This window comes from Euprymna scolopes, chromosome 43 (genome assembly GCF_053919585.1).
Source record: "Euprymna scolopes isolate OS-2025 chromosome 43, ASM5391958v1, whole genome shotgun sequence".
NCBI classification, from domain to species: Eukaryota; Metazoa; Mollusca; class Cephalopoda; order Sepiida; family Sepiolidae; genus Euprymna; species Euprymna scolopes.
In genome coordinates, this window is record NC_136524.1 from 12,037,317 (window position 1) to 12,049,802 (window position 12,486).

The 12,486-nt window shown below is 29.4% G+C and overlaps 1 protein-coding gene across 2 annotated transcripts in view; it reads right to left on the reverse strand.

Annotated features, from left to right (window-relative positions):
* Positions 1-12,486, reverse strand: part of LOC145268189 (PDZ domain-containing protein 8-like) — a 386,752-nt gene that overhangs the window by 61,054 nt on the left and 313,212 nt on the right. For both annotated transcript variants that reach the window (XM_080123425.1, XM_080123426.1), the window contains exon 19: positions 1,492-1,564. In XM_080123425.1, the coding sequence (XP_079979551.1) occupies positions 1,492-1,564 (73 nt within the window). The remainder of the gene's footprint in view (positions 1-1,491; positions 1,565-12,486) is intronic.

A 12,486-nucleotide genomic window follows, 5' to 3' on the forward strand; every position in this document is an offset into this window, starting at 1 on the left:
AGAACTTCCGTGTGGGGATATGAGTCAATTGCTGCTTTGAACCATTCAGTAGTCTCATTTGCACACTGTTCTGCAGGAAGAGAAATATTTCCCATGATGCATCTCTGATGAGATCCCTGATGGCCTCCCAGTCAACCACCTTATAATACCTTGTCATTTTGAGTAATGGCTCTTCAGCTTTGGATTGCAGAAAAACCATAAACACCTTGCCCCTAAAATAATTCCACTTAAAAGCTACAAAAAAAAATAATCAACAAACAAAAAACATATTTATCTCACAAAAATATTTTTCAGTAGAAAGTGAAAATATTTTGTCATTTAATTTTTTTAAATTGAATCCACACAATTTTTTAATTTTTAATTTTTGTTCCTTCCAACTTTTACATTTACTTTTTCTATCAGTTTTACACCTGAGAGTAGGTGGGGGTGATGTAGCATACAAAATGACTTATTTTCTCTTGCAGAAAAATGTCCCTGCTAGAGGATTTGGTTACAAGCTTGGAGAGTGCATTTATTTCATCAGTCCTAAGAAGGATTAATTTAGCCTCTTTGGAAATCAAGGTTGGTCAGCAGAAAGATTTCTAAAAAGCAACAAGGAAAGATATGCACTTTCTCTCCTGTTCACGCAAGCACCAACTATTTTCATCTGAAAATGATTGCTCAAAGGTGTATCTTTTTTTTCGCAGCGACAAGTAATTGCAGAAGTCTAAATAAGCAAATGTTACAAGATGAGATCTTGCCGTGATTGCGAGAGACGGAAGTTGTTGTCATCTCAAGTGCGGATAGGAAAGAGATTTTCTTTGATCATTTACGGGGCAGTTTTTCTTTCGAGGACTTCCGGGAAAGGAAGCAGGGAAGAAAAGAACAAGGGGCAACACATGGATGACCGAAAAGGTGCTGCGAGATTACTACTACCAAACAAACGGCCGTTAATTAAGTGTCTCATAATTACCTCATATTTACCGTACTACGTATCATCTTCACGACGTTACGACCAGACGAGCCACTCCTATACCCGACATTATCAACAACGACGTCCTTAACGGATGAGCCGTCACCAGACCCTGCTCTCGCCACTAGCTGACTATTAACGGATGCCAACAGTATCTCATGTGTTGCGGTAATAACACATATTAATCTTCTTAACTTCTTGTGGTAAATAAATATATTAATTTACTTAATTTCGTCTTATGTTTTGCAACCATACGCATATTCGCCCGTAACACACGAATATAACACAAATAATGATGAAGTTGATGGCTGATAAGAAAATTTTCACATTTTCTTTATATCAATAATAATAACATTCCTCAATTTTTACTTCATTCAGTGTTATCATGAATCAACTTCATAACTGTGACAAAAAAGTATGAAACAGCTTTTAACTCTGAAGAATGAAAAATTTAAGATGAAAATAAAAAGTATCTTGTATGGCTTTATATCGGTTTTATCATTTTCAATAATTCAAATTTTAACATAATGACAACCTACCTTACGAGCACAAAAGGAACAGCAATACGAAGCTGACTGATAGGGAGGACAATTGACAACAAATTTGTGGGTTCTGAAAAAAGAAAAAATATATGTATTGATACTTTATTATCACAACTTTTGACAGTGATCTATAAATATAAAAGCGAAAATGTATTATGTTTGTATGTGTGTTCGCTTTTTCTGTATGTCTATAAAAGGCTTTTTCAGAGAAGTCTATATATATAAAAGGCAAAATGTGTGTGACCATTTGGTGTATGTCTCGCAAAGGCTTCTTTCGCACACGGTCCCGGGGGAAAGGGGGTTACGATCACTTAGAACTGTTTATATACCCCCTAGATAATAATATCTAGGATTTGGGAACGTGTGTAGCGTCTAGATTTATTTACATTAATTTTTACAAAATTATTGCTATTTCAGCCCGTCTTGTGTTCGTTCAGCTTTTTCGTATAAAAAGCAAAACTAATTCAAAGCTAAGTACCACTGTTCCTGGCAATCGCACCGGGAAACGCCCAGAAGCAATCAGCTTTGATCAATGTGGAGCCAAACTCCATATATCAGACAATTGCTATTCAATTTGGAAAATGGGGAGCTGGTTTCCCCCTCCCCAACATTTTGGGGAAAAAAAACAGCCAAAGTTGGGTAAACAAACCCAAAAGCTGCACCACAGCAAAAGTTAACTCCGCTATTTCTATTTGACCTCATTAATGAGGTCAAATAGAAGCAGTAGAGTTAACTTTTATTGCGGCCACGTCTCAATTCTGTTTTTATTACTTAAATTCAAACATGTTTCTGTTAGTATGTCGCGGTGGTCCAGTGGTTAACGTCACCCAATTTTTTTTCACACTTTAATTTCCAACTTTGCCTCAAGGGTTCGCGTTCGATCCTCATATTCACCTACCAAAACTTTTTTTTTTTATTTAACCCCGGAGTTTTGATTTACCCAAAACCACACACACCTCCAAACACCCGGGCAACGCCGGGTACCCCCTCCCCCGCTAGTCTATATATATAAAAGGCAAAATGTGTGTGACCATTTCGTGAATGTCTCGCAAAGGCTTCTTTCGCACAAGCTCCCGGGGTCGTTATGATCGCTTACAACTGTTTATATAGGCTCTAGATAATAATATCTAGGATTTGAGAATGCAAGTCGCCTCTAGATTTATTTACATCAATTTTTATGAGATTCGCGCTATTTCGCTCTGTTGCCTGTTTGTCCTGCTTTTTAGTATAAATAAAGTGAAACTAAATTCAAACGATGCCTGTTCTCGGCTTTTGTGCCGGAACGTCCAGAAAGCAATCAGCTTTTGATCAATGCGGTGAAACTCTTATATCAGACAATTTCTTTCATATGGGCAGTTAGGTAGAAAACGGACACTTAGAAAATCGATTTTATTAAAAAATTAAAAAAAAAAAAAAAACATTAAACGAGTAAAAATATTTTAAAAAAATATTATGGGGGGGGGGCTATAGTCTATTTTAAAAAACAATATCTCCTTCAAGAACGATCATAAAATGTGTTTTCAATCGATATTTATTCAATAAGAGACCAGTTTTCCTACCTAGCGAAAGGGACGAGTTTTCTGGGGACGAGTTTTCCTAAATTCATTCTATATATATATATATATATATATATATATATATATATATATATATATATATATATATATATATATATAATATAAAATAAAATAAAATATTTTTTGCCCTATATTTTTTGCGCCTTTTAACATAATTTTGTCTGGGTCATTTTGACATTTGCTTTTATATTTAATTTTTTTTCTCTTCTTCACTGATTTTTTCTCTTCTTCTTCCCTTATCTTTCTTAATTACATTTTGTCTCGGCAGCAGTGTCAAATGCATATCTTATTTTTCTTTTAACATTATTGGAATTTTTCCCCTTTTCCCTGTACATATTTGTGAATTATTTCATGGATTTAAGCCTTTTGGATCATTTTGGACCATCTTCCAATTGTCATTTCCTTAGATTTTACTTGTGCAAATGGAAATTCAATTAACTTTCTTGGATTTATATTTTGGATTTTACCATCATTGGATAATTTACCTTTCACCAGACTATCCATTCACGTGAAATCACCAAATTTAGGAAAACTCGTTCCGGGAAAACTTGTCTCCGGAAAACTCGACCCCGGAAAACTCGTCCCCTTTCGCTAGGTAGGAAAACTGGTCCTTTATTGAATAAATATCGATTGAAAACACATTTTATGATCGTTCTTGAAGGAGATATTGCTTTTTAAAATAGACTATAGCCCCCATAATATTTTTTAAATATATTTTTACTTGTTTAATTTTTTTTTTCTTTTTTTTTAATAAAATCGATTTTCTAAGTGTCCGTTTTCTACCTAACTGGTTAAGTTCTTTGTGGTTTAACTTATTTAAAGCGTTTATTATGTTCATAAACGAGACCGCATTTTTTTAATATATTAATATAAAAAGAATTTACTTATTTACTGTTGTTTATAAAAAGGTAAAATCGATTTTTCTACCTCGCCGACTATGTGGTTTGTTGTTTAATTTATTTGGAATCGTTTATTCGGTAAAGAAAAAAAAAACACAGAAAACAAACAAAAAACATGTCAAGTGTTACGTGAGAACGAGAAATAATGTCCGGTATATCACATCTTAGGGGTCTTGATAATCGCTAAAAAATAGAAAATTAAAGAAATTACTGAGGGAGATTTGGTTTCAAAAGGAAAATAATAAATTTTAATTTTTTTTTAAATATAATTTAGAGAGATGGGGGGGGGGGGTAAAAACTATATCTCCCTCCGAAAAACAAACAACGAAAAATGAAATTAAAAAGATTCTTGATAAACAATAGCGGAGTTTTCAATAAAATTGATGAATAAATTTATTTAGTGATTACTTTTTCTCTTAATGATTGATTTTAGAATTTTGAAGTAAAAATTAAAAAAATTAAAAATGAGTTAACGAGAGATTGTTAGCACATGGCATCTCTCGCGCCAAAAAAATATTTCGCTTTTAATTTATTAGTTAATTTTTGCAAAATTTGACAGGACGACAATAAATGTTGATAATTGATAAAATCATAATTTTAAATAACGCATGAGTGCATTTGGTATGAGAGAAAACAAAAACATAAAAAACTATCATGATTAAAAAACCAAAACAAAAAAGTAACGAAAAATCGAATCGCTCCCTGTTTTTTAATTTTTTTGTTTTGTTTTTTATTATTGTTTTTATGACTCCAAAAAACATTGTTAAAATAAGAACAAAAAAAAATTTGTAATTAACTTTGTATGAACATAATAAACGCTTTAATATAAGTGAAACCACTAAGAACTTAGCCAGTTAGGTAGAAAACGGACACTTAGAAAATCGATTTTATTAAAAAAAAACAAAAAAAAAAAAACAACATTAAACAAGTAAAAATATTTTTTTTAAATATTATGGGGGGAGGCTATAATCTATTTTAAAAAACAATATCTCCTTCAAGAACGATCATAAAATGTGTTTTCAATCGATATTTATTCAATAAGGGACCAGTTTTCCTACCTAGCGAAAGGGGACGAGTTTTCCGGGCACCGGAATCACCTTTTACTTCACCATATTCCCTCTGCTTCACTTTTTGTTATCAAGTAAGATCTTTGACTTACTTGCAGTTTCATCAAATACTTTTGTATTCAATCCAATCCAGCATTTTTCTAATTCCTATGAGAAGGAAAGTATTTCTTCAAAACACTGCGGATTATCAAGTGTTTCCTTTTCAGATTAAATATGTTTTTAACTTTTTTTCAAAGTGTTTTTTTAGCATGTTTTATTAACAGTTTGTTCTGGTTATATATATATATATATATATATGGTGCCCAGAAAACTCGTCTCCGGAAAAATCCCCCCTTTTTGCTAGGTAGTAAAGCTGGTCCCTTATTGAATAAATATTGATTGAAAACATTTTATTATCATTCTTGAACAAGATATTGTCTTTAAAAGAGAATACACATCCCATAATATTTAAAAAAAATATTTTTATCTCTTGCTTAAAAAAATAAACTTGATCACCGATCAAGATACGAAAAACGAAACCAAATATTTATTAAAAAAAATACTCTAGTTTTAACACTATTTGTGTCATTACGAAACAAAAATAAAGAAAACACGTATTATCAAAGAAAGCAATTATTTTATTCAGTTTAAATCATTCTTGTGTTATTACAAAACAACAAAAAAGAAAACACAGTCTTATGTAATTTTGGTACTGCACTGAAATAATAACGTTATTATTTCGAAAGCCATTCTTAACATCGGGAGGGGAGGGTATCGTTTAAGTCATTTTGGGGGTACTCGTGCAGTACTTGAAAATATACAAATTTATTTTCTTTTGGAAGTGGGGGAGGCTTGTTTTAAAACCATATCTACCTCAGTACTTTCTTTAATTTTTGGACATTTTTTGTTAAAAATTATTTACTAAGTAATGTCGAGTGCGACATTACTTGTTATTTCTTTTTAACTAAATAAACTCTTTAACCTAAGTTTAAACACCAGGTAGAAAACGAAAACTTAGAAAAATTAATTTAATTTTTTTTTAAACAATAAACATGTAAAAATATTCTTAAAAATATTATGGTATCTGCCTAAAAATATACAAATTTATTTTCTTTTGGAGGGGGGGGGGCTCGTTTTAAAACTATATCTACCTTAATATTTTCTTTAATTTTCTATTTTGGAGCAATTATCCTCCTAAGACGTGATCCTTTTATGTCGGACATTTTTTGTTCATAAATAACACTCGACATTACTTCTTTTTTTTTTTTTTTAAATTAAATAAACTCTTTAAAATAAATTAAAAGACCAAAAACTTTCAAAGCTAGGTAGAAAACAAAAACTTAGAAAAATTAATTTAATTTTTTTAAAACAACAGTAAACAAGTAAAAATATTTTTTTCAAAAAAATATTATGGGATGTGTATTCTCTTTTAAAGACAATATCTTCTTCAAGAACTGTCATAAAATTACCGAATACACAATTCCAAATAAATTAAACAACAAACAACATAGTCGGCGAGGTAGAAAAATCGATTTTGCCCTTTTATAAACAACACTAAATAAGTAAATTCTTTTTATGTTAATATAAAAAAAAATATGCGGTCTCGTTTATGAACATAATAAACGCTTTAAAATAAGTGAAACCACTAAGAACTTAGCCAGTTAGGTAGAAAACGGACACTTAGAAAATCGATTTTATTTAAAAAATAAAAAAAAAACATTAAACAAGTAAAAATATTTAAAAAAAAATATTGGGGGGAGGGGGCTATAGTCTATTTAAAAAAAACCCATATCTCCTTCAAGAACGATCATAAAATGTGTTTTCAATTGATATTTATTCAATAAGGGACGAGTTTTCCTACCTAGCAAAAGGAGACGAGTTTTCCGGGTACGAGTTTTCCTAAATTCATTTTATTCACTAAAAAACTACTTTAAAATCTAAAATTGTTTACACTAAAAAGAAAAAAAATTTAGAATTTAAAGTAGAGAATCAATATAGCATATAAATTTAAAGAAAAGAAAAAGGTAGAATCTTAGTATCTTTTTGGTGGGTGAGGTTAGGATTTTCTTATTTTTTTTGACTTTGTTGATGATGTACTTTACAAATGTAAATATTTACAGTTTAATTTTGATAAATTAAATTTTTTTTCCCCTTTTTGAATTCCATCCATATTTTGATATAATCAAGGAATTTTTCTTTTTACTTTTAGCTAATAAATGTACATAAAATTTTATAAATGTAGGTTATTATGACCTATTTTTTTATTTTTTTATCAATATGAATTTAGAGAATTTAGGAAAACTCGTTCCGGGAAAACTCGTCTCGGGAAAACTCGTCCCCTTTCGCTAGGTAGGAAAACTGGTCCCGTATTGAATAAATATCGATTGAAAACACATTTTATGATCGTTCTTGAAGGAGATATTGTTTTTTAAAATAGATTATAGCCTCCCCCCATAATATTTAAAAAATTTTTTTACTTGTTTAATGTTTTTCTTTTTTTTTAATAAAATCGATTTTCTAAATGTTCGCTTTCTAATTAACTGGTTAAGTTCTTAGTGGTTTCACTTATTTTAAAGCGGTTAGTATGTTGATAAACGAAACCGCTTTTTATATTAATATAAAAAGAATATATGGGTTTGTATTACTGTACACATAGATTCGAAAAAGTTGTCAAAAAACAAATATATAACAAATAAATGTTATCAAAGGCAAGATAGATTACTTTTCTACCAAACTGGATATAATTTTCGTGTTTTCATTCAATTTAACATGTTTATTGAGCTCGAAAAGCATACAGTGTTTACCGATGTATTGGAAAAGTTAAAATAGCGGCCGACTCTCTCTTTAACACGGTAAGTTCGGAAAAAGGTGTAATAAATAATAGAATTTAGGAAAACTCGTCCCGGGAAAACTCGTCTCCGGAAAACTCGTCTCCGGAAAACTCGACCCCTTTCGCTAGGTAGGAAAACTGGTCCCGTATTGAATAAATATCGATTGAAAACACATTTTATGATCGTTCTTGAAGGAGATATTGTTTTTTAAAATAGACTATAGTCCCCCATAATATTTTTTAAAAATATTTTTTCTTGTTTAATGTTTTTTTTTTTTTTTTAATAAAATCGATTTTCTAAGTGTCCGTTTTCTACCTAACTGGTTAAGTTCTTAGTGGTTTCACTTATTTTAAAGTGTTTATTATGTTCATAAACGAGACCGCATATTTTTTTTAATATTAATATAAAAAAGAATTTACTTATTTACTGTTGTTTAATTGATTTGGAATCGTTTATTCGGTAAAGAAAAAAAAACACTGAAAACAAACAAAAGTGTTACGTGAAAACAAGAAATAATGTCCGGTATATCAGTGATATACTATATCACATCTTAGGGGTCCTGATAATCACTAAAAAATAGAAAATTAAAGAAATTACTAAGGGAGATTTGGTTTTAAAAAGAGAATAATAAATTTTAATATTTTTTAAAATATAATTTTGATGGGGGGGGGGGGTAAAAACTATATCTCCCTCCGAAAAACAACCAACAAAAAATGAAATTAAAAAGATTCTTGATAAACGATAGTGGAGTTTTCACTAAAATTGATTAATATATTTATTTAGTGATTACTTTTTCTCTTAATGATTGATTTTAGAATTTTGAAGTAAAAATTAAAAATGAGTTAACGAGAGATTGTTAGCACATGGCATCTCTCGCGCCAAAAAAATATTTCGCTTTTAATTTATTAGTTAATTTTTGCAAAATTTGACAGGACGACAATAAATGTTGATAATTGATAAAATTATAATTTTACATAACGCATGAGTGCATTTGGTATGAGAGAAAACAAAAACATAACAACAACAAAAAAAAACTATCATAATTAAAAAACAAAAACAAAAAAAGTAACGAAGAATCGAATCGCTCCCTGTTTTTTAATTTTTTGTTTTGTTTTTTTATTATTGTTTTTATGACTCCAAAAAACATCGTTAAAATAAGAACAAAAAAATTTGGTATTAACTTTGTATGAACATAATAAACGCTTTAAAATAAGTGAAACCACTAAGAGCTTAGCCAGTTAGGTAGAAAATGGACACTTAGAAAATCGATTTTATTTAAAAAAAAAAATTAAACAAGTAAAAATATTTTTTTAAAATATTATGGGGGGGGCTATAGTCTATTTTAAAAAACAATATCTCCTTCAAGAACGATCATAAAATGTGTTTTCAATCGATATTTATTCAATACGGGACCAGTTTTCCTACCTAGCGAAAGGGGACGAGTTTTCCGGAGACGAGTTTTCCCGAGACGGGTTTTCCCGAGACGAGTTTTCCCGGGACGAGTTTTCCGAGCACCAAATAATAAACTAGACAAAATACTGTTAGAAATTTGCTCAATATATGTTACCGTGACATAACTTGACATATATTCGGTGGTTTTTTAATAGCATTTTCTCTAGTTTATTATTTATAACACCTTTTCCCGAACTTACCGTGTTAAAGAGAGAGTCGGCCGCCATTTTGAATTTTCCAATACATCGGTAAACACTGTATGCTTTTTGAGCTGAATAAACATGTTAAATTGAATGAAAACAGGAAAATTATATCCAGTTTGGTAGAAAAGTAATTTATCTTGCCTTTGATAACATTTATTTGTTATATATTTGTTTTTTGACAACTTTTTCGAATCTATGTGTACAATACAAACCCGAAAATTGATTAAAAAATTTATTTAGTGATTACTTTTTCTCTTAATGATTGATTTTAGAATTTTGAAGTAAAAATTAAAAAAAAATTAAAAATGAGTTAACGAGAGATTGTTAGCACATGGCATCTCTCGCGCCAAAAAAATATTTCGTTTTTAATTTATTAGTTAATTTTTGCAAAATTTGACAGGACAATAAATGTTGATAATTGATAAAATTATAATTTTAAATAACGCATGAGTGCATTTGGTATGAGAGAAAACAAAAACATAACAACAAAAAAAACTATCATAATTAAAAAACCAAAATAAAAAGCAACGAAAAATCGAATCGCTGCCTATTTTAAAATTTTTTGGTTTTGTTTTTAATTATTGTTTTTATGACTCCAAAAAACATTGTTAAAATAAGAACAAAAAAAAATTGTAATTAACTTTGTATGAACATAATAAATGCTTTAATATAAGTGAAACCACTAAGAACTTAGCCAGTTAGGTAGAAAACGGAAACTTAGAAAATCGATTTTATTTAAAGAAAAAAAACAAAAAAACAAAAACATTAAACAAGTAAAAAATTTTTTTTAAAATATTAGGGGGGGGGGGCTATAGTCTATTTTAAAAAATAATATCTCCTTCAAGAATGATCATAAAATGTGTTTTCAATCGATATTTATTCAATAAGGGACCAGTTTTCCTATCTAGCGAAAGGGGACCAGTTTTCCGGAGACGAGTTTTCCCGGAACGAGTTTTCCGGGCACCGAATTTAGAGGTGCCCGGAAAACTCGTCCCGGGAAAACTCGTACCCGGACCTCCCCCTCCTTTTACTAGGTAGGAAAACTGATCCCTCACTGAATAAATATCGATTGAAAACATATTTTATTACCGTTCTTGAAGGAGATATAAAAAGAGACTATAATATATTTTTGTAATTATTTTTAACGCTTGCTTAAAAAAAAACAAAAAAAAACTTGATCACGGTGTCAAAATACGAAAAACGAAACCAAATATTTATAAAGAAAATACTCTAGTTTTAACACTTTTTGTGTCATTACGAAACAAAAATAAAGAAAGAAAACACGTATTATCAAAGAAACCAATTATTTTATTTAGAAGAATTAATTCAGTTTAAATAATTCTTGTGTTATTACAAAACAAAAAAGAAAACACAGTCTTATCTAATTTTGGTACCGTGCTAAAATAATAAAGTTATTTCGAAAGCCATTCTTAACATCGGGAGAGGAGGGTATCGTTTAAAAGTCATTTCAGGGGCACTTGTGCAGTACTTAAAACTATACAAATTTATTTTCTTTTGGAGGTGGGGAAGGCTCATTTTAAAACTATATCTAGCTCAGTATTTTCTTTAATTTTCGGACAATTTTGTTAAAAATTATTTAAGTAATGTCGAGTGTGACATTACTTGTTATTTCTTTTTAATTAAATAAACTCTTTAAAATAAGTTTAAACACCAAAAACTTACAAAGCTAGGTATAAAACGAAACTTAGAAAAATCAATTTAATTTTTTTAAAACACTAAACGTAAAAATGTGTTTAAAAATATTATGGGATGTGCATTTATGGTGCCCGGAAAACTCGTCTCGGGAAAACTCGACACCAGAAAACTCATCCCCTTTCGCTAGGTAGGAAAACTGGTCCCTTATTGAATAAATGTCGATTGAAAACACATTTTATGATCGTTATTGAAGGAGATATTGTTTTTTAAAATAGACTATAGCCCCCCATAATATTTTTAAAAAATATTTTTTACTTGTTTATGTTTTTTTGTTTTTTTTTTAAATAAAATTGATTTTCTAAGTGTCCGTTTTCTCCATAACTGGCTAAGTTCTTAGTGGTTTCACTTATTTTAAAGCGTTTATTATGTTCATACAAAGTTAATTACAAATTTTTTTGTTCTTATTTTAACAATGTTTTTTGGAGTCATAAAAACAATAATAAAAAACAAAACAAAAAAATTAAAAAACAGGGAGCGATTCGATTCTTCGTTACTTTTTTTTGTTTGGGTTTTTTAATTATGATAGTTTTTTTGTTGTTGTTATGTTTTTGTTTTCTCTCATACAAAATGCACTCATGCGTTATTTTAAATTATGATTTTATCAATTATCAACATTTATTGTCGTCCCGTCAATTTTTTCAAAAATTAACTAATAAATTAAAAGCGAAATATTTTTTTGGCGCGAGAGATGCCATGTGCTAACAGTCTCTCATTAACTCATTTTTAATTTTTTTAATTTTTACTTCAAAATTCTAAAATCAATCATTAAGAGAAAAAGTAATCACTAAATAAATTTATTAATCAATTTTATTGAAAACTCCGCTATCGTTTATCAAGAATCTTTTTAATTTCATTTTTTGTTGGTTGTTTTTCGGAGGGAGATATAGTTTTTACCCCCCCCCTCTCTCTCTAAATTATATTTTTAAAAATATTAAAATTTAATTCTTTTTAAAACCAAATCTCCCTCAGTAATTTCGGGTTTGTATTACTGTACACATAGATTCGAAAAAGTTGTCAAAAAACAAATATATAACAAATAAATGTTATAAAAGGCAAGATAAGTTACTTTTCTACCAAACTGGATATATTTTTCGTGTTTTTATTCAATGTAACATGTTTATTCAGCTCGAAAACTATACTGTGTTTACCGATGTATTTGAAAATTCAAGATGGCGTCTGACTCCCTCTTTAACACGGTAAGTTTGAGAAAGGGTGTTATAAATAAAAAAAACTGGATAAAATACTGTTAAAAACTCGCTCAATATATG